The 23866-nt window shown below is 37.7% G+C and overlaps 3 protein-coding genes across 3 annotated transcripts; 2 read left to right on the forward strand and 1 right to left on the reverse strand.

The window, feature by feature from the left end:
• Window positions 1-1541: 1541 nt before the first annotated feature.
• Window positions 1542-2587, reverse strand: FOMMEDRAFT_113627 (Aldo/keto reductase; the record flags this gene model as incomplete). Its single annotated transcript, XM_007270808.1, has 3 exons — window positions 1542-1609; window positions 1668-2042; window positions 2096-2587. 3 exons carry the CDS (start codon window positions 2585-2587, stop codon window positions 1580-1582), a joined length of 897 nt encoding a protein of 298 aa, XP_007270870.1. The 3' UTR covers window positions 1542-1579.
• A 969-nt stretch (window positions 2588-3556) lies between these two features.
• FOMMEDRAFT_170792 (uncharacterized protein) lies at window positions 3557-5219 on the forward strand (the record flags this gene model as incomplete). The annotated part of the gene is made up of 11 exons (XM_007270809.1): window positions 3557-3618; window positions 3679-3704; window positions 3763-3774; window positions 3828-3870; window positions 3934-4085; window positions 4150-4229; window positions 4282-4653; window positions 4711-4735; window positions 4791-4899; window positions 5005-5073; window positions 5148-5219. Exons 1-11 carry the CDS (start codon window positions 3580-3582, stop codon window positions 5217-5219), a joined length of 999 nt encoding a protein of 332 aa, XP_007270871.1. The 5' UTR covers window positions 3557-3579.
• A 429-nt stretch (window positions 5220-5648) lies between these two features.
• FOMMEDRAFT_161252 (uncharacterized protein) lies at window positions 5649-6596 on the forward strand (the record flags this gene model as incomplete). Its single annotated transcript, XM_007270810.1, has 4 exons — window positions 5649-5813; window positions 5867-6035; window positions 6104-6495; window positions 6546-6596. 4 exons carry the CDS (start codon window positions 5649-5651, stop codon window positions 6594-6596), a joined length of 777 nt encoding a protein of 258 aa, XP_007270872.1.
• Window positions 6597-23866: the final 17270 nt, after the last annotated feature.

Here is a 23866-nt window from a genome sequence, read left to right on the forward strand (position 1 = left end):
CTATATACAGTCATGTGTGTCATTTTTTCTTATTTTTTAGTAAGTAGTATTGTATATTTATCTCTCTTCTTGTAATTTGTAATTAATAATTTTTTTTTTTGTCATAATAAGTCCTTAAACATGAATATCTAAAGATTTGTGTGAGGAATTTCCTTAATTCTAAGTATTTACTGAGATACAAGTGCTGTACCTACAGTATCTCACTCAATTTTCTAGTTATTTAAATTTCCTCACACAAACTTTTAGATATTCATGTTTTATTAATTTTAAAGATTTTTATTTATTTTTTTATAATGTATTGAGGGAGGAGATACATGTATAAAACCACAAGAAAACTCTCAACATACAAATTGCGTGCCGCCATCACAGCATCTACCGTGGGAACGGCCGCGTCTTACCTTAGAAATGCCGACCCCCATTCCCTACCTGACATGCATCTGTATAGCTTGTTGTTTTCAGAGACACAGTTGCTCTTGCACGCGTGGCCACTAAGGTCCAAGTAAAGTTCAATACGAAAGGCGGAGCTGCCCTTATCATCCATCGGCCGAGGACGCAGCGCTTGCCTGACAATCTGCTTTATTTGCTTTCGACAAACCCTGCTTGTGCTTCTCTTCTGAAGAATAAGGAAATCGTATCCTGTGTAGACATTACCCCATCGTACATCATGTACCATTCTCATGAAAGTATGCATGTCCTCTCTTTCTATTCCTCTTGAAGGGACTGACTGATAGATTATGGATTTTTCAGAACAGGAAGAAGTCTCTTTCGCTTTTCTTGAGGATGGTCCCATTCGTCCAGACTCTGCCATAAGTACTCCTGCAAAACTCTCAGCAGGATGGGAGATCTCTGGTTGCTCCAGTACGTATGAAGCCGGAAATCAACCAACGGGCAGGTTCTATCCTCTCTATGTGACCAAGACGATCAAGGACGTACAAAGGCGCGAATCCTCAGAATGGGTTTCAACTGCTGAGAAGTCGGTATGTATTAATATATTGGCTCGTCGAGATTACTTTCTCAATATGTTGATTAACGTGTGTCCTGTCAAGTACCATTATGCTCTCGATTATGCTCGACGAGTATGGAAGAGAGCTTGTTTACCAACCTGATGTATAGCGTTTACTATTTTATGTGTTCGAAAAGATTGGGCTCCAGTCGTGCAAGGGTTCGACTTAGCGAGATAAATACTCTGAAGAATCAGCAACTCGACCAGATCGATATTTCATTAAATAACAATTATAGTTGTATAGATAGCTTGCGGAATATAAGTATGAAACCAAGCAGGCGTCATCCATATGCATTTCTAAGAGACAAGAAGAAAATAACAGGAGAAGTGCAGCAGTTCCTTAACCTGTTCCGAGGAAGTCCAATGAATGTGTCCCCGCATGTGGTCATGACTTTACTTCCATGCACATACAGCGCATGTGTGTTCCTGTGTTCATCGTTCATTGCCTAGCTTCACAATTTGGATTCCCTTCCCTTTACTGTACATATATTATCAAGATACAATTGATTTTTTGTTCGTACATCTTCTGTCTCTATCGCAGGCCAGGTCATGCCGTTTATAGTCGTCCCGGGTCACCTAATTATCATCCATGTGAGAGAACGCCGACTGAGGGTGAGATCATCAATTCGAGCACATTCCTCATAGATTAATAAAGGCAACTTACGAATGCGCGGAAATGCGCGTCACCGACTGCGTCACTGATCACCTTCTTGTCTTCTTCACTAAGATCCGCTAATTCATCTGCCTGTAAGTATTCTTTCAAGCGAGACTCCTTGCTAGAGGTGGTGACTGCGACGACCTGCTGTGCTTCGAGCCATTTGAAGAGGATCTGACTCTGTGTTACAGTTGGACCGCGTGATTGAGCAATCTTGTCTAGTGCGGAGGTGAACTTTGACAAGACGGGTTTGAGAGACTCATTGGTAGTACGCGAGGGGAGGATGGGAGAAAGTGACCCATAAGAGGCGGTGATGATTCCTTGTTCCTTAGAGTATTCCAGGAGGGGAGCAAGGCGGTTAGCAACGAGTGGATGATATTCGATCTATTTCAAAATAATTTAGAACTGTGTAGCAAATAGACAAATAGATTACGAACTTGATTCACTGCAGGTTTGTCTAGCCCAACGTCGATAACCTCTTTGAGATACGCCTTATTGAAGTTGCTGACTCCGATACTACGCGTAAGGCCTTTATCCTTGACGTCTACCATTTCTCGCCAGACTTGCTGTAGTCCGCCCTCTCGACTCGTGTGCTGGGTAGGAACATGCACGAGGAACAAATCCACGTAAGACGTTTGAAGTTTCTTCAGACTCTCATTGAGCGTTTGCTCCACGGTCTGCCCTGCTGGGATGGCTTGAAGTTTTGTTGTGATGTACAATGAATCACGCGAGACTATGTTCGATGCGATCGCAGCGCCTACACCTTCCTCGTTTTCGTACATTTGCGCAGCGTCGAGGTGTGTGAATCCTACGGATAGTGCAAGTTTACAGGCATTGGCACAGTCCTTTTTGTACAGTGCAGTTCCTGTTCCGAATGCGATCCAGGGTATCTTCCTACCGTCTGAGAGCTTGAAGGACTTGACTGGCATGCTGGACGAGTTATTCTATGGCGGTCGCGATAACGAGAGCTAGACAAATTGGCATTAGTCATGGGTAGTGTACGAAGGTAAAAGTACCTCATCATTCGCACGCAATGATAAAATTAGCAATGGTCAATAGATAAACAAGCTCACGCCATAGCTGTTAAAAATGTGCTCCTTAAGTGCCCTCGCTATGAAACGAAACGTGTCCAAGGAACGGTCATGCAGCAAAGGTATCTATCGAGTCTGAACGAAGTTTTTATCAGGCAGGAATGTCATGGAAGCCTGGATTAAAAAAGGTGATAATTATCTGTAGGCACTTACACTGTTGCATATAGTTTTCGTGGTCTGAGCACTATTGCTGAATTAATCATGATCGTGCACGTTCTCCGGGAGGAACAATTCTTCATGAGCGATTTTCGACGGCGATATGATCCATGTCTGCTCCGCTCATTTCATAGCTGCGAGCATCGTGGTAAAACGACGGTACCAGTGTGGATCAGATGCCTCGGAAGTGAGTGGCCATCCGACAAAAAACTGAATAGCAACGCCGTCGGACCCGTGGAGATCGCGTTTCCGATCACCAAGTCAACCCTTTCTCTAATTGCCTCTATGTAGTCGATTATTAGAAAATACCAAGCATTAAAGTGAAAAAAGAGCAAATTAGGGCAAATTGTAGTCGTGGGAATTACCTGCGACACGTGGAGATCGGTATAAGTCGCTCGGCTGGCTACCGCCGCAAAAAAGTTCACCAGCTCAAGCGAATTCCGCGTTTCGAATGGAAAAAATGCTCAGGAACCCTGAAATGTTGGTTTCTGTCTGTCTATCTGTGACTCTGTTTCGCTGACTTGCATTTAGCCTCATCTTACATAGCACTACGGGCCGCCGGATACATAAGTGCCATGCAAGATCTGTTTCAAACTCTTTTTGCCTCTTCTTTCTTATCCCCCCATCTGTCTTCGACTCCTGTCCGTCGGTGGAAGCAGAATTTGTAGCACAGCATGAGTGGTACAACGACAGTCGGCCCTGTACATGACACTGTACGAACGTTCTGTCGAGTCTCATTCCTTGGACTGGCAACTAATCTTCCATGTCAATAGCTCGGGTGTTTGATGATCGGATCGGTGTATGTAGCTTCCGTATCTTTTCATTTGTATAGTTACTGAGTTACTCGCCCCTCCTAGTTTATCTATGGGGTATATTCCTCACCTTATCTACCTAAGTACCTACGATTAACCTTGTGCATAAGTCTATATGGTATCGGAAGCGTGCAGACCTATTATTTCTTTGACGTAAGCTTTCTCACTCAATTATAATATACCTCTATGGATACACTAAATTCTGTCGATTTGTAGACATTCGGTGGTCATGATTCGTACTATCTGAGGTTCCAGGTGTTTTCGCTTTGGGCACTCAACACGGTGCACCAAGCGTTCATCCTCTGTTCGACGTACAAATATGCAATAACGCATTACGCAGTCGCAGGTCAGCTCGCAGTACTTGAACCGTGAGTTATCAAAGGTGATCCATCTTTGAATGGAAATATAGTTTAACCCGTGTTTGAAACTTAGCACGTTACGGAATACTATCATCCTTACGGCAGTCATTGCCATCCTCGCTCAATCAGTATTTGTTGATCGGATATATTGTCGTATGCTCTCATTCCAAGTCCTACTTCGTCTGAGGATTAATGTCGTACCCAGTGAGCAAGAATCTCATCTTGACGGCCGTGATGATTGTCCTCGCCCTTGGCCAGCTTGCTTGTACGATTGCCTACTATGCCAAGTGCCACTCCTCTACTACGTTCGACAGCCTGCGCTTGAACTCGACTCTCATGCATGTGGACCAAATTATTACGGCGGTCGTTAACTCTGCCATCGCGGGAACACTCGTTTATCTTTTCCAAACGACGAGGACAGGTTTCAAGCAGAACGACAGCATTGCAAATAAGTTCATGGCTTTCGGGCTGAACACGGGTGCCGTGACGGCGATCTGTGCCATCGTGTGTTTGGTTACCGGTTATGCATCACCTAATACCTTTGTGTATCTGTTGTTTTCCTTCCTACTAACTCGATGTACGTCGTCTATCAATTTCTCGAGTCCTGGTCCAACTGTCTAACAACTGCGAGTAGTATATATGAATACCGTGTTGGCGTCGTACGCGTTGTCCGATACCTATCTAGCCACACGAGCTTCTTACTTTGTTTTTCAGCTTGAATTCGCGCTCAGTGCCACGGGATAAGAGTAATGAAGGCTCGGGATTGAAATATAATTTGTACGATATGCGGAATAACAGGACGGATGTTTCTTCGCACATTCGTGTAAGTGTGATTCTGTTTATCCACTTTCTATTTTCTCTCATAGCCATGTGGTTCTCGGATGCACATTTGTTACGTTCCGGTTCCCAAACATTGCCTCGACTATAGCCGACTGCTTCGCGCGTAGTTACGATAAAAGTAGACACGGAGACATTCCTTGAGAGTGATGGAATCAACGTTCGTTTCTTTTCCTCCAACCTATCGTTGAAATTATGACTGACTGAGGTATACACTTCTGAATTTTAATACAGGAACTTGGCAGGGTTGATCGTGATGGAGACTTGCACAGTCCTTATTCCAAGTCGAGTCCAAAAGCGTACTAAATTAGAATACCTATCCTAGTTATCGATGCGATATGCATCTTATTGTGCATATCTCACAATTATACTTTGTCAACAGAACTCGCGCCCTTCTCACGAATAATCATTTCCGCAGACACACAGTAGTCGAGTAATACTCAAGTAACACTTGACTGACCAGAGAGTGTCTCAAACAATGCACTGTTGTCAATAGACTGCCGATTGTTACTCACTTTGCATCAATCCCTCTATCCTGCATTCTTGTACAGGCTGTAGTTCAATATCTGTTATCTTGCGGAAATACCAGAAAAAGAATGGTAAACTAGGGGCAAAAGTAGCTTCTTCGTGTGTAACTGGCACGTGATGTGTGAGAAAATGTAATGACGTAAGCAAGGCATCACAAATGACAAATCTCACCTTCAGTGATACACGTGATAAACCTCTTTCTGCTCAATGAGCTTGGATCTGAACTATTTTATTCACTACTCTGGATATGGACTCGGTACAGTTAATGTGGAGCGTACACATCGCATAATGCATGTTCGAGGATCCATCTACACAAAGGAGGATACACTCGAACGCAATAGGATTTCCATGCGTGACCTCATCCCATATGCAGTAGGCTACATTCGTTATGTGGCTGACAGTCTACTACATTGACATTATCACAGCCTTTAGACTTCAAAATCGAGGAATCAGACGAACAGATGTTTGAATACGTGGAGGGCAATTATAGCAATTGGAGACGTCTTGGTGGAGGGGCGACAGTTCAGGGCATTATCACGGAAGGCGAAATGGACATGGACACGGTCCATCTGGTGTTTGTTGTGCAGGAGTCCGGTGAGCCATCCATTTCCATCTACTAGATTAGCTGGTTCCTCGCAAGTTTGACTAATCTACATGTGCAGTTGTTCCGGCCAAACGCTCACGTCCTAGCGCAGAAAGCGCATTCAAAACTTTGAAGCGCTCCAAATTCGCTACCATGGCACCATCGACGTTTGCTACACCATCGGTATACAAAAAAAATCAAGAGACTGATCAGAGGATCTTGGATGACAGACCCTGCCCAGATACCGATGTGCCTCCTATTGCATTACTATATGCTGGATTTGGACGTTTCATAGATATCTATCAGGGTGATAAAGAGGCCCCAACCTTGTCGAGGGAAGATGCTGCATGCTTTGAGACAGCTGTTGACGAATTCGCAGACGAGATGACTTGTTTCTATGATCACGAGAATCTTAGGAGGGATGCAGCTATTCCTATTCTTAACAGAATCCTGCCTACCTTTGCAGGTCCTGTAAGAGTGGCAGCATCTGATATTGGTGAAAGACACTCAACCAGTGATAGACGCTTGGATGGCGACATTCGGGGAGAGCACGAAATAATGTTATTTGTTGAGGTGATCAAAAACCACTTTTGTGCAAGCAAGACAGATCCACATGTTCAGGGAACTGACTATATAGCACTTCAATTGAAAACAGTGATGGAACAAGACAAACGTTGGCAAGACTTAATTAGCAGATCAAGGGTACCATCTCTTGGTCTAACTATTGCTGGTGAGCCTGTTATGCTTTTGTTAGGACACACAGTTAATGAAACAAAATATTTCAGGTCCTTATATTACATTCTATACAGTGATTTTCCTTAGTAGCATGTTTCAAGTTGTTAATCTCACCCCTACACTATTGTGTGTTTGATCTGCTTGTAATGGTCATGACAGAAAGGACCTGTATACAGTATTCACTGTAGTGTCTGTCCTAGTGGGTCAAATAAAAGAAGACATCAAACACCTTGATAGAGAAGTGCTTGCAAATCAACACACAGATATCTTTTTCCCCTACATTCACTTGCTGCTGAAGTACAATGACTGTACCAACACTAAGTTTAATTTCTGCATTACCAAACAGTATGATGATTAACAAGACTACTAGCTCTTGTACATTACTGAGACAGACAACAAGGAGGAGATCATTGTGAAGTTTGTACAGTGGTACTTACTTGAATTGTACAAATTTTGTGCTGACTGTAGTCACACACCAAAAATACATGGTTTTGCCAATCTCCCTGGTGGCTGGTGTATAGTTGTAATGGATTTTTACCCAAAGGCTGTACTAATTCTCTGTACACAAGAGCTGTCTAATTATTGAGAGTAGTGGGCAAGTAAACTGTAGAATCTTGTGAACTTGTTTCACAAAAGCAACTTAGTTCATGGTGATCTACATGACACAAACATTATCTGCAACAATGACAAAATGATGTTAGTCAACTTCAATTGGGGTGGAAGGTCTAGGGAAGCTTGTTATCCAACTGTCAGACTGAATTGTGAACTGACAGATAGTTAATGTGAGACAGACTTGAAGATCAGGATTGTGGATGATGACTGAGTGTTAGAGAAGACACTGAAGAAGATTTGTAGAGTATAGAGTGCACCTGTTCTTCTCAACCTCTGTTTCAGCTAAAGTAATTGTGCTTTCATATATCTACTTTCCAAATAACATGTACTAATACTGTGTTTGTTACTAATTTACATTAATGTACTATTAAAGTATTGTACAATCCTATCATGAAAAAGTCACAACAAATGTAATTAATAATAGTAAATGTAATTTAATAATGTAGTTATATATCTATTACAATCTAAAATAACAATTGTATATAAATGTAATGATTATACAAGAATTGTATTATACTACAAGTGTTTTTTAAAGCAAGTGAAGTTAATTCCATTATTATTACAATATTATATGTGAGACACAAGTACTTAACTTTTATTATAATATGTTAAAATTGTATATAAATTAATATACAACAGTAGTTGGTTAATTATAATACTTATAAAAGTGATACATTATACTTGTAAGTTAATTATAGTACTTTTGGTAAGGTAATATGCAATTATATATATTAATATTGTTAACAATTACTCTGTTAGACTTATACTATAATCTGGTTTTACTTTTAAACTATATATCAAAGTGATTATGTAATCGAATACTGAAGATTGAGAGTACATAATGATACACTTGCACTTGTTACTCCTTTCCCTCCTACTACTACTATCTCCCTATTCATTTTCCCTAACACTATGTTGTCTCTTTTGTTCTCTCTAGTCTAGTCCTCTACCTACAAGTATTCTACAGAACCTTAGATCCTGTAACAACACAACCTGGCTAGCTACACAGTCCTTTAGTATAAAGTGTAAGTAGCCAGTTTACTCTATAATAACTTGTACAATAGTTACTCATCCCTCTCCTCCTAACTTCTTGTCTTCCTTTTATACCTCCTACTCCTTACTCTGCCTCTTACATTGTATCTCCTTTGTTATCCTCCTTTTTATTACACTTGCCTTCTTTTTACATTTACATTTACACATCTGTATTTTTGACTAATACTAAACAACTTTGCTAATAATTTGTATACTTCTCTCTACTCTATAGTGTAAGTAACAATTAACAAGTACACACTTGTAACAATACTATGGGTAACTACTCTCAAGACACAATCCTCTCTCTACTCTAACATACATGTTCTTTCCTACCTGTTCTATACTTAGTATCACTCTTAATGAGTCTATACTGTGTGTGTTTACTTTCTCTAATACTATATATAATACTATTTTAAACAGAAGTAGTGACTTACTACTCTCCTCCTGAGCTGAGTCTGTCTACCTTCTACTTCACCTTTACCTTTCAAGCTAGGACATTCTAGAGATACACTATACAATTAATGACTCAGTTTACTGTGCCTCTTATTAAATACTGTAGATAAACTATAGAGTATATGTATACAAATACAGTTTTGTCTACAGTCTAAATCAGCTTGTTTAACACTCTGAATCTCAACTTGTATATACTACTCACACTCACTACACCTATTATAGTGTGTCTATCTTTTCTTTCTTATTGTCTCTTACTAATTACTCTAAACCTATCTTACAGGCACAGTCTCAATCTCTATAATCTACTTAATCTTACAACTTATACATATACACATTTTAACTTGTAAAGACTGAGTAACAACTCAGACATAGTAATAAAGACTATATTGAACAGTCTAAGAATGTATTAATTCTGTACTTGTTAGGATTGTAGGATTGGACCTATTTTATTTTCTTTATATCTCTGTCAGTTTTGTGAAAAACTAACATTATTATTAGATTTTCATAATTCTTAACATCTCATCTATTATTTTACAAAGTTTTATAGAGATTGTCTTAGTATTGAGTGTAGGAGAGAGCTACAGAGATACAAGGTAGTATGTACAATTATGTAAGCCTACCCTACAGCTTATAACAGTTTCTGTGTTATAGTTCTCTACTCTTGTACCTTTAGTTCTAAAGGTTCTACACCCTTCTGTACTAGAACTTAGGACTTCTATCCCTTAGGAGTACTGTCTATAAACTATATGTGTACTGACTCTTACTACTACCCCTCCTTACTTCATCATTCTGTTCCTTTAACCACTCTTTCATTCTTTGTTCATTCTATAGTCTCTTACCCTTTGTCCATCCCTTCATTCTTTGTACCTTTATCTTTGACCTTCCTTTCTTTCATTCTTTATGACTTATCATTCTTAGTAGCTTATACTCTCTAAGTACTCTTGTGTAGTTTAGTATATATAAGTGTACAAGATTAGACTAGTCCTGTAGTCTTGATCTTGTCTACTCTAAATAGTCCTGTACTCTTAGGCTTACTCTATATACTCTACTCTTGTCTCACTCTCTCTCTCTCTATTTGTTCTACAAGTTCTGACTATGTTTTAGTACTTGTATTCTGTATTTCTGTTGTGTAGGATAGTTGTAGCCTAAGTCCCCTTACTGAGCCTTCAGGTCCCCTCTATACTGTTACTAACATCAGATCAAGACTACTCATTACTACTCTATAACTCTTCTACATTTTGGGCATTAGTACTCACTATTGTATCAATCTCTTTTCTTTGTCCTAACCCTTTTACATTTTTAAATTTTAAACTTTCTAAACCCTTTTAAACTTTTACCACCCTTCTTCTATTCATTACTCCTTTTAGTTTAGTGTCAATTCCTTTGTAGTATAAACATAGACCCTCCTATACTAACTGCTACCCCTACTGTCCTACCAGATTAGTAGTTACAAGTAGACCTAGCTTAATACATACAGACCTTTATCTAAGAGGCCTTTACTAACTACATACTCCTAACCCCCTCAGAACCTGTTCTGATTGTTCTAGAAGTCACAACCTGTTCTAGAAAGAAAGTGTATATAGCCTGCCCTTCAGACTTTAATAGGTAGCACTTTAAGGACTTCTAGTACTAAGTCAAACTATATATAACTACTACTTTAACTAATCTATCCTTAAATCTCAATCACATTCTATTTGTCCTCTCCTTTATAAAGGAAGGTAACACAGCCACCTGGGCCCAGAACTGGATTAAAGGCTATCAGATTGGAAGCCTGATCCAACTTCAGAATAATGAGTCATATTCAGAATTTATAGGACAGCTCTGTACTTCCTTTATTAATCTGAATAAGAAGTATAATGTGTAGAACAAGCTTGTGTCTCTATGACAGGGTAAACATTCTGTCAATACCTTCTTCCAGGAGTTTGATATCCTGGCCTAGAAGGTAGGATTCATACTCAGGTTTAATAATGTTCTTATTAGAATACTTGAAAAAGCTCTTTACTCAGAACTGGTTAATAAGATTCTTAGGATAATGTTAGAACTAGTCACTTATACTAAGTAGAAGATGTGTGCCATTTCCTTCAACCAAGCTACAGTTTGAATGTGTTAAGTCTGTACAGAACACTTATATATGTATCCAGCTCTGACAGTTCTAAGCTCTCAGATTAATCTGTCTATAATTCACAATCAATCTGTTCTAATAGACATTAGAGAAGTCTGAAAGTAAGGAGCATACTTTACCTACAGAAAGTCAGAGTATCAAATTAAGAACTGTTTACAAAAGTAACAGTATATCTATTAGGTTATTAGAGTAATAACAAGTAACAAACAGGATTTGTAGTAAGAAGCCTTTTTTACAAATCTGGAACTTTTTAATAAATAATTTTGTTAATTTACTTTTTCTACTTTTTCTACTTTTTCTACTTTTCTTACTTTATTTACTTCTAATCCTACAGTGTCTATTGAATCAAAAGTAGCTGTTAAAAAATCTGAGTCATAGCCCTTCAGTACTGTATTTACTGTTAGGCCTCTACAAAATCCTAGAGTATATAGTCAGGGTTTAAGAGTTCTGAGGTGACAAAAAAGTCAAAAACAAAAGTAGATAGTTCTCTTATTCCTTCTGATTCTTTTGATCCTTCTCTTCACACTTTATCTAAGTCTAAATCCACACAATCTAACCTGCTACTTCTGTGTTCTAAGAACTCAGAATGTTTAGAACACTATCTAGCCCTATTTACTACTTAGTAGTTTGTCTATAGTATTAAGTAGGGATAGTCTTAGCTGAGTTTACAGCTGAGAACATGAGTCTGTCCTTGTCAAAAGAGAGAGGTTAATAAGGAAATGTTAGTACATATACTTACTCTCTCAGACAATAAGACTGTACAAGCTGTACATTCCCTTCAGAACAAGTAGCAATTTATTAGAGAACACTCTAAACACTAGCTTCAGGTTCCTATCCTCTTAGCTCCCTTCTTAGGATCCCCCCAGATCTGAATAATGGCTCTAGTAGACAGTAGATACACTAGTTTGTATATTAATAAGACCTTTGTACAGAAACACTATCTTCCTACTTAATGTGTTCCACTTCTAATCCTAGTATATAATACAGACAGAACTCTAAACCAGAATAGTTAGATCACCAAGTTTGTTCAACTACAGATGACTATTTAGGATTATAAGGAAAGTATTGAGTTTAGAGTCACTAACCTCAGAAAGACAGATGTTTTCATCAGATTTGAATGGCTCAAGACTTACAACCCTACTATTAACTAGTTAGAGTAGACACTCATGTTTAATCAGTGTCCCAAGTTTTACAGCTATCTTGTACTACTGTCCTAAGTAGATACAAACACTTCTAATGTTACTAACAGTTCTAATAAAGGTGACTAGTTGTTCTTCTTTGACTAGAATAAGTATGTGAACACATATTCTAGTCAAGGTAGAACAGAGTTAATCTAAAGGATGTCTAAGACAGAACCAGTCCAGACCCCCCTCAGAACAACTCTACTCTAGAATGTATGTAGACCTAGCCTACCAGATTTTGTCTAAGAGTTTCCTAAAGTCTTTAGTAAAGAGGAATTTAACTAGCTTCCTAAACACTATCTCTAGGACTATACAATTGAATTAACTAAGAGTTTCTAACTTAAGGATTGTAAGGTCTACCTGCTCAACAGAGACAAGTAGGAGGTACTTAATAAGTTCCTTTAGGAAAATCTTCAGAATGGCTAGATCTGACCCTTAAAGTCCTCTATAGCCTCCCCTTTCTTCTTTGTCAAAAAGAAAGATAAGAAGCTCTGTCTAGTCTAGGATTATTATTGTCTTAATAAAGGTACTATTAAAAACAAGTACTTACTCTCTCTGATTCAGGAGCTCATTAATAAGATGTATACATTCAGGGTTTTTACTAAGTTGGATGTTTAATAAGGATACAATAATATTTGGATCCAAGACAGAGATGAGTAGAAGGCTGTATTCTAAACCAATTGTAGATTGTACAAACTGACTACAATGTTCTTCAGACTAATCAACTTGCCTATAACATTCTAGTCATTCATAAATCACATTCTTACAGATCTGATTAACTCAGAGTATGTTAGTGTGTATTTAAACAACATTCTGATCTTTACTCAGACAGTTGAGTATTATTACTAACTGATCTAAACAGTTCTATAGTAGCTCTAAGATAATAAACTGTTTCTCTAAGAAGTAAAGTGTTCTTTTATACAAGAGTTAGTAGATTATCTAAGCTTTGTGATTGGTGGAGGAGAGGTCTGTATGAATCTAGCAAAGGTAACTACAGTTCAGAACTGGTCACAACCTCAGAACCTGAAACAGGTCTAAGTGTTTCTTAGGTTTACAAACTACTACTAATACTTTATTTAAGACTTTAGTACTATTACCTGGCCCCTTCACAATCTTACTAGCAAAGATGTTCCTTAGTAATAGGGTGATTAGTAACAGTCTGCATTTGAGTTTCTCAAGTAAGCTATTACTAGTAAGCTTGTATTAGTAGTTCTAACAGTTGTAGACAAGTTCTGAGTCAAAGCTGACTCTTCCAACTTTGTAAATAGAGTAGTACTGTTCTAGTTTATTGACAGAAAGTAGTGTCTGATAGTGTTCTGATCAGAATCCCTCTCTATAACAGAACAGAACTACTCTATCTATAACAAGGAACTCCTTATAATTGTCTGTTCCCTAGAGGAGTAGTGTTAATATCTCCTTAGTACTGTACAGAAGTTTAAGATTTAGAGTAATCACCTTAATCTCTAGTACTTCCAGGTGCCTTAGAAGCTCAACCACTACTAGGCCTATTAGATGTTAGAACTGTAAGACTATAACTTTGTACTAACTCACAAACCTAGAACACAAATAACAAAAGCTGATTTACTCTTAAGACAAGTAGGTTATAAAAGGGGAGAGAATAATAACAGAAATCTTGTTCTCCTAGACAATTCCTGTTTCACATTCAAAACAATCTGAGAGATCTGACTTGAATCTGAGAATGTTGACTTTGTCACCTATATATAGTAAGCTTTAAGACACACACAGGACTAAGTTATAGTAAAGCAGTTAGAGAAGCAGGCTAGAGACTAGAAGGAGGATAAGAATGGACAAGTTTACTAGGAAGGCCAACTGTATGTTCTAAAGGATTGGAAGCTGTAAGAGGACATTGTCTGAGCTTACTATAACAATCCAACTGTAGAACATTCAGGCCAACACAAAACATAGGAACTCATTACTTAGAACTACTAGTAGTTAGGAATGTAGAGGGAAATCCTAAAGTATGTAACTAGTTACAATACATACTAACAGACTAAGGCCTACCAGACAAGGGTTCAGACTCCCTTATATCTGTATTAGATTCTGGATCACTCTTAGGAAGAAGTCTTAGTAGACCTGATTAGTAAGCTACCTGAGTCTTAGAGTTACAATACTATCTATATAATTGTTAACTAATTCTTTAAGTAAGTCTACACAGTTCCAACCTAAACAGAACTCACTTCTAAAAGTATAGTGTGTATTTATTAGAATCATGTCTTCTAGTTGTACAGACTCTCTCAGAAGCTCATTCACAATTATAGACTATAATTTGAGTTGAAATTCATACAGGACTTGTACACACTTCTTAGAATTCAAGAGAATCCTTCTACTACATATTATCTACAGACTAATAGTTAAACTGAGTGAGTCAATCAGAAGATTGAGCTCTATCTTTAGATGTTCATCAATCATTAGTAGTCAGACTGGTCTGAATGGTTAACTCTGACAGAATTTGTGTATAATAACTAGTAACACTCTACAACAGGACAGTCTCTGTTCTTCCTCAACCATAGGAGACATCTGTACTAAGAGACAGTTCTAAACCAGAACAGTAGTTCTGAATCCATAACAGACTTTATAGAACAGATGTATAAGACTAGAGAAGACACACAAGCTCTTTTAGAGAAAGTAGTATAAGTTATAAAGTAGAACTATGATTGGAAGAGATCTGTAGCTAAGAATTACTAGTCTAGTAACAAAGTTATACTAGAAGCTACTAATCTGACTATAGATCACCTAATAAAGAAGTTGGACAACAAGTACTGTTAACATGTATTACAATCAATGATACAATTACAGATGCTATAGTAATGATAAGATGATTAATATGCATATAAATGGAATGGACACAGAACAATGAGACATGTATCAGATACATGATACAAGACATGTATTGGATACACAATAAGTATCAGATACAAGATAATGATACATTGGATGTCTAAGACATACAGACAAATGAATAACATAAAAGTGAGCAACTTAGTAACTAAATATATATCATTATCAGGGTCTATGCTCTCATTACTTGTGTGATAACTTAAGAATACACATTCTAACAGGTTATGAGCCTTGTGCTCTCTGCTTAACACCTTACATTACTACTACAAGACTATGCTACACTACTTTGCATCAATACTACAAATCTACAATGGACTCACCAAGTACCTGCAATCTCTATACACCAAACAAAACTGTACCAAACTCATCTACACCTTTGAATAACTTGCAAAGGACAAATACAAGTCATTACAAACCTGCCAATGTACCTAAACACTTTGGACACAACATTGTGCAACTAAAAGACACATCCAGATTCAAGATATGGAAGTATCAGATTAACTCTGCTATTGTAGCAACAGGCTATATGCACTTGTTCACAAATGAACCAAAGCCTGAAGACATTGAGGTTGTGCACACAATCTATGCATCAATAATTGATAAAGTAGCAGATCATATAATGGCTAACTTTATGCATACTGGAACGTTGATTAAAACTCTTATGAGCAGATTAGAAGAACGTTTCAACCCTCATACAGTTATGTGTAAAGCATACAATAAGTCTTTGCTATTTAAATACAATGACCATGTTAAAAACTTTGGACAAGTACTTGATAAACTAGAGCAGATATATGCACAGCTAGTAGCAGACAATTTAAAACCTACAGACACTATGTATTGAGCAGCTATCTATACTGCAACCCCTCCTAAATATAGTGGTACTATTATGGCTATGGAACAAGCTTGAGACATGTTTTACAATGGAAAACCCGAATCTGAGTATCAACCTATCAAGCTGCAAAGACTTATTACAGTACTGTACCAAGTGTTTAACAATTTTCGCATCAAAAACCCTACACAATACATAAACAACAAGCCTACAATATGCAGACAGGCAAATATGTTTTGTACAAAAGATAAAAAGTACAGAAAGAAGGGAAACAACAAAAATATGAGCAAACTGACCCCTACATCAAAATGCTTCAATTGTAGCAAATCAGGGCACTTCTCCTGTGATTGCCAGAAGTCACTGACTCAATCAACACTAGATGCCTGAGCCAAAAAGGCTAATCCTTTAGCTAACACAATAGAAGCAATGGAAGCAAAATCTGTACCAGTAGCAACTATACTGTGTATGAACACATACATTGAACAGGTGCTAGACATTGAAATGACAGATGTACTGGCCTCTCAGCAGGCAAATACTATTGTGAACACAGACACAAACAACCCATTTACTAACTGGGTATGTTATAATAATATCTCAGACAAAAATAACACACTAATAAATAAATATATCCCTAATACAATTGATATAATTGATTCTGGTGCAACAATTCATGCTACACCATATTACTTTTGCCTTACAAACGTACAAAACATATCCCCAGTAACAGTTACACTCACAAACAAATCAACAGTGACTCTTACAAAGGCTGGAGATATGATTATTGAAATTAAAAGGGGAAATTCAGGAAATACATGTAATCCTGTAATTAGCAAAATAATGTTAACACATGTTTATTATCATTCAGATTTGAACTTTTCACTTATAAGTCAAGCATTATTATGTAACGACAGTTTCACATTCATGTTCAAACAAGTAGAATGTATTATTTATTGTAGACAACATGAAATAGGAATGATTAAACTCAAAAACAACCTATATGTATTAAGAAACACTCATTACATGAATTCCATGAGCAGAATCAGTGTTTACAATCTACATAAACGTTTCAGTCATATCAGTTATGATTATATTAAATGTTTATTACAGAATGACACAACAATATTATCTCAAAAGATAACAAACTTTGATGAAAAACAATGTGTTGATTGTATAAAAGCAAACATTGAACAAACAGCACATCCAAAAACAAGATCTTCAGAAATAAGTGCAAACTACAGTAATATAATACATATGGATATAATAGGTCCAATATCCTATGAAGGATATAAGAATATACAATATCTATTAACATTAGTTGATGATGCAACACATTAGGTATCTTTATTAAAATTACAAACAAAAGACAACACATATACTGTCACACTCACACAACACATATGTTCTGATATGTTCTGATCAGAAGGGCTCAGTTGCATCAAAGTTGCATCATCCTTACGTCAGCAATCCTTCGATTACGTCATCATCGCCCACACAATAGTCTTGGTTGCTCAACTTGGACTAGTTGGGTTCTGGACTCCAGTTCTGATTCACAAAGGTAAGACTCTGAGCCTTTGGACAGCTGGTTGATTGATACAAAGGGGACTCAGATCCAGAGTCCTAGATGGGTTGATACAAAGGAGACAGTAGTGGATTTGTTGTTCACAAAGGACTAGTAGCTACAAAGGACTCATAAATTCTATAAATACCCTCATGTAATTTGTACTTTCCAGCAATCAAGTTACTCTCTACTACAACTCTTAGTGTGTAGTTTGACAGTCTCCTCAGTTAACATTCCATCTTGCCTCATCTTGTCTTGTATTGCCTTGTTCCAAAGTGCAGCTTTGTTGTTCTGCACTACTCTTGTCTTGTTAATTGTCACCTTCAGAACTCATACATTCTGCTTGGATCTACCTATTCCTTCTCACTCTTGACCCCTCTCAGTGTCTGTACCTTGCAGACTCAACTGACCTCTTCTACCTTAACCAGTACTTGAGATTGACATTTTGGAGCCTACTGTGAGAGGGGTTTCTTAAGGTGTCTTGAGTAAGCTGAGCAGCCAACAGGTGGTAGCACTACTAAGAGCACACTAACTCAATCACAGAAGAATCAGATTCTAGACCTGAATTAGATTTGGTTGACTGTAACCTCTTACAACCTGTATCCTACACACCCAGTCCTGTTTCTGAAGGGGTTTCCATACAACCTCTTAAGCAATCTGGCTCAGCTTCACCATCCATGTTTCATAGTTCATTCCCTAGTTTGTTTCCATCAACCTCTACACACAACTCTACTTGTTCTGCATCTCCTGTTCTGTCTGTTCAAGAAGAGGACTACACAATCACTCTAGCATTTCCACCAATTCTGATTGTTCCAACAGTTCTGAGTACACAGAACAATCTGATAAGTTCCTAGTCTTGACAGATGAGCTCACAGAATAATCCAAGCAGCTTGCCTGCTACAGCCAGTACTCTAAGTGGCCAGCCAGCTACAACCAATGTTCCAAATGCTCTGCCAGTTACAATCCAAGGACAGACCAGCCTGCCCCTGTACCAAACAAGCTGTGATGCTCTCCATTATGACAGAACCAACATGCAGGACCTGCCTCAGTTCCTTGAAGAAGTAGAAATGATTAGAGATGAGTTCCAACTTTCTAATCAACAGCTTATCTAGAGAGTAAAATATTATACTAACCAATCTGATTCCAAGATCTGGGCCTCAATACCTGAAGCTGTAGACAGTGCCTCAGATTGGCAAGCTACTCAAGCAGCAATTCTCAGATTATACCTGTTCCTCAACTGTAATCACTACTATGTAAAGAATGACCTCTGTATCCTGGTCCAACAATAGGCTGTCACTGGAATCCAGAACTAAGAGGAGTTTGTAGAGTACTAGTACAAGTTCTAGAAGATAGTAAGCTTCCTGGTCTCAAAGAAAGAAATCACAGAAGAAGATCAGAACAAAGCATTCCTCAACAGTATTACAGGTGCCTTCAAAGATCAGCTAACTCTCCATTTGCTAGCCTGTAACCCTAACTACAACAGTTGCATGGCTTACACATACACTAAAGTTGTTGAGGCCACCAAGCTTATGTAGGGAGGTATGGCTTCACAATGCTCAGGAAAGACAGCTGATACAATCAGAACAACAAGTTCTAGAACTGTTCTAATAAAGAAAGAAGACACAAACATAGCTACTATTCTCAATTTGCTCTACTCATTCCAAAGCAAGTTAGACTTGTTTGAATGCAAGACTAGTTCCCTGTTTGTAGGAAACACAGGTACACAATCTGTACAATCTGTACAATCTGCTCATTCTGTAGGGCTGCCCTACAACACAAACTGCTCCTTCTGTAGAGAAGACAGACACTTCATTTGCTTGTGTCCAAAGGTTAATGAGTTCATTTGTAATAGAAAGTGCATCCAGAACACATTCAGAAAGGTTGTTCTCCCTAACAGATTGTTTGTTCTGTCAACAATTCAAGGCTGACTACTCATGGATTGTTTCAACCAGTATCACACAACCAACCCTAGAAAGTGTGCCCAAGTCTCCCAAGACATACAGGACACACTACTGTATATAGTGTCCCTCCTCAAAATTACAAAGCTAGTACCAGTATCCTAAACATTGTTTGCTGTTCCAGCTGCATATATTGAAGAAGTCTTAGAAGCAGAATACAAGGTCAAAAGACTCAAAGTCTTACTCAGAGAGGTGAAGAAGAAAGTCACTACCAGTAAGAAGCTCAAGTTTGACAGAGTAGAGGTTCTAAGGTGCAGAACAACAAGCATTCTAAAGAAGAAGGACAAGGAACCTAAGCTGGAACCAAAGCCTACACCACCTGCCAAAGTAAGCTAGGCCCCAAAGTATGACAGATTGAAGCACACTAACAAGCCTGCTGCCAGACCACTACCAGAACCACATTAGTACCATAATCTCTCTCCCATTGAAGACCCTGTCATTGTCCAGCAGATAGTCTCTCACATTCTAGACTCTAGCATCAGCCTCACCCTGAAGGAGCTGTTGTTGATTACACCTGATGTCTGAAAGCAAGTCAAGGAACTGTCATCTGCTAGGCAAGTTTCAAACACTGTCATGCACCTTGTCTCAACAGAACCCTTGGAACTAACAACTTCCAAAGATGCAATTGTAGCTCAAGTCTCACAGCATGTGTAGAGCCTAGAGTTGGTTACAGAACAGGCTATACTGTTACATACAGTTAAAGCCATCTTCAAAGATACTGAAGAAATCCACTGTATTCTAGACTAAGGAGTAACACTCTGCATCATTTGTGAGGATGTATGGAAACGTCTCAGAATCTATCTGTGTTCTGATCTTGCAATTATGCTTGAAACTGCTGACTCTGGACAAGTGCTGATACTTGGTGCTGTTGAGAATGTAAAGATCAATATTGCTAGAGTCAACATCACCCTCCAAGCTCAAGTTGTTTGTCAAGCCCTGTTCAAGACACTCCTAGGCTGACCATTCTTTACTATCACAGAATGTAAAACAAAGGACTTCATTAACAGTAACCAGTCCATAACACTATTGGATTCCTTGGATTGTCAACAGAAGTGCTGAGTTATGACCAGAACACAAACTGTTCTGTAGAAATGTGACAAACAAGGATTCATGGTAATTACTAATCTCTCAACTCCTATATTAGTCAATCAGCCCCTTAGTGTTCAGGACAAACAGTGTTCTGATTCAAGTTCTAATACTACTAAAGCTGTAATTCCTGACACACACACACTATCCTACAATAGACACACACTAGTCTCTGCTATAGTCAATCTGCTCCTTGGTTGTCCAGTCACCCTGTCAGCCACCCTAGGATTAGACCCCTTTGTTCTATACATGTCTGACAGCCCTAGAGAAAATGTATTTGCATACAAGAAGGTAGTAAAGAAGGTTAGACCAGTTGCTGGAACTCTCCCAGAAGAGTTTTGGATTGTTTGACAGAAGCATCCTGATCTGTTGAAGGACATGCCAGAACTACCACTACACCCTAAGCTGTTTGTCCTAACACACTGTTTCATACAAGAATGTATGGAAGCTCTTAACATTGATCCATACAACTTCCTCTGGCTAGAAGAGTGCTAGCTTTTGATCAACCTGATTTTGATGTATGAGGATGCCTTTGCCTGGAACAAGCTCAAGAAAGGTGCCCTGGACCCAGAATACTTTGATCTGATTTTGATTCCAACTGTTCTGTATATTCTATAAGTACAAAGGAACATCTGGATTCTACAGGGAAACCTTGACACAGTTGTGAAAATTCTTAAAGACAAAATTGCCACTAGAGTTTATGAGCCATCAAACTCATCTTACTGTTCCTGATGGTTTACCATAGTAAAGAAAGACAGAAAGTCTCTGTGCCTGGTCCACAACCTTCAGGAACTCAACTGAGTTTTGATCCAAGACTCATCCATACCTCTGATGATTGAACAGGTTGTTGAATCCTTCTCTGGAAGGGCCATTTACTCTGCACTAGATCTCTTTGTTACCTTCAACCAATACTCTCTTGATGAACACTCTTACAATCTTACAATGTTTCAGACACTACTCAGAACGTTCTGACTTACTGTTATTCTGATAGGTTATACTAATTCTTTTCAAATTATACATGGTGATATTACTTTTATTTTACAGGACGAAATTCCTAATACAGCACAACCCTATGCTAATGATGTCTATGTCAAAGGCAGAACTACAAGATACAAACTTCCAGACAGAATGTACGAAACTGTTCCTGGAAACCCTAGTATCTAACAATTTGTATAGGAACATGCTCACAACCTAAACTGCATCATACAGTGAGTCAAAGCAGTCCACAGAACATTCTCCAGTCTGAAGCTGTGTGCATTCTGACTGTACACAACTGTCTTAGGTTATAAGTGTACCTATGCTGGAAGGGAGCCAGATGATTCAAAAGTCTAGAAAATCTGTAACTGGCCTGCATGTTGATCTGTCTCTGAAGTCAGAGGATTCCTTAGAACTGCAAGTGTCCTCTGTATGTTTATTCGAAATTTTGCTCAGCTTGCTAGACCACTCACACATTTGACCAAGCACAATGTTCTGTTTGAGTTCTGTTCAGAACACATAGTAGTGATAGACAAACTCAAAGACACTATTATCAATAGCCCCACCTTATGTGCCATTGACTATGAGTCAGACATAGAGGTTATTGTGTTAACATATATGGAATGACACATATAAGCAATGGACGTACCTGAGACATAGCTACATATTATATATACCTACTGAATCAATGGACAATGACACTAACGAGAGCAAGCCGAGTCCACTATCCCCCCTCTTTGTGTGATCCCTCTAAGCCTAACACATAACCCCTCTCAACAGGTTATGAGCCTTGCACTCCCTGTCTATACTTTATCTACACTCTACTATGTCTATGCTCTATACAGTTCTACACATCACATGCACACACACAGCATACTATGATGCAGAACTCAACACACCTGTCTGAGTATCCCAAACACAAATCAATACACTGCAGACACACAATCTACTGTACTACATACAACCCAGACATTATATGATTGTCATCTTAGTGATTATGATCATTGGCCCAGTAATAACATAATCTATGCAGGCAACACTGAAACTACAATGAGTATCACTTACTACAACATTTAATCACTAAAATATTCTATAATATTACAGAGATCATGTTATTATAAATAACTGATCATACTATGGACGAACATTAGAAGGATTGAGAAAGCAAACACTACTCATCTGCTATTAATATTATAATAGTACAAATGATAGACACTGTCAACAAACGCACATATGTTATAACATAAATCAAATAATAACATATATGACAATATCACAGCCAAACAATTAATGTAAGACATGTCTCAGGTACATGTCTCAGATATGTCAGACATGTTGGATATGAGATAAAACAAGTTAGCAGATATACATCCAATATCTAAGACATCTGATATCTATGCACTAATACAGCTTATGAAAGTGTACAACTATCTACAGACGAATTAATAATAATAATAATAAAGTTACAAAGTACATTACAGTAACTATGGTACAGGAACAAGTACACAATTATAGTCAATAAACAAATAACAATACTTTACACCTATGATAGTGTAAACATATAATAACAATGTATAATAATGGTGAACAGTAGAATAATACCTCTACCATTACTACAACAATGTAACAGAACATATTTAATTGCACAGAACGTAGATATACTTTAATGAAGCATAAATAAACTTATATTGAAGCTACAAAGCTTATATACAAGTGAAGTACTATGCCAATATGGCTAGTACAACAAACAACAGAAAAACTACAACAGACACACTTATTATAATGATTACAAACAAAAACAATCATAATATAATAAGATTAAATAAATTAATAAAACGTTTAACACATTATCTCAGACAGTATAATATATAAAGAAAAGCAGACACAAGCATATCTATTACATCTTATCAGAGATATGAATAGATGTGCAACTGATGTTGTAACTGCAAACATGCAGAGAGATTTCTTAGCACGTCTGAAATATTACAGACATATTACAAACATCACATTAAAATTTATAAAACAAACAGTACAATGTTACAGTGTAATGTTTAAACAAAATGATGTATGTCAAACATTATGAGTTAACTTAAAACATACTGTTATATTATAACACATACTGACAAACGTACAAAAGTAAAATAACAAAGTACTAACACTACTTGTTGGATTACAAATACATGAAAGGAAATCAACAATGTACTTATGTACTTACACTACTTGTCAATTACTCAAAGAATAGCCTTCTTGAATTGAAGGGGAGTAATTGAATAATATACACACTAATGATGAACATTGAATTCTTAATGCAGACATATTGACTATGTTACTAAGTGAAATCCGTGATGAATCCAACAAATCTGTCAAACGCAAAATACCTTATTAAAGAATATAAAAGTTATACATCACATAACATTTTCAATGCTTATAAAAGTTATTCAA

Source organism: Fomitiporia mediterranea (genome assembly GCF_000271605.1).
Source record: "Fomitiporia mediterranea MF3/22 unplaced genomic scaffold FOMMEscaffold_14, whole genome shotgun sequence".
NCBI classification, from domain to species: Eukaryota; Fungi; Basidiomycota; class Agaricomycetes; order Hymenochaetales; family Hymenochaetaceae; genus Fomitiporia; species Fomitiporia mediterranea.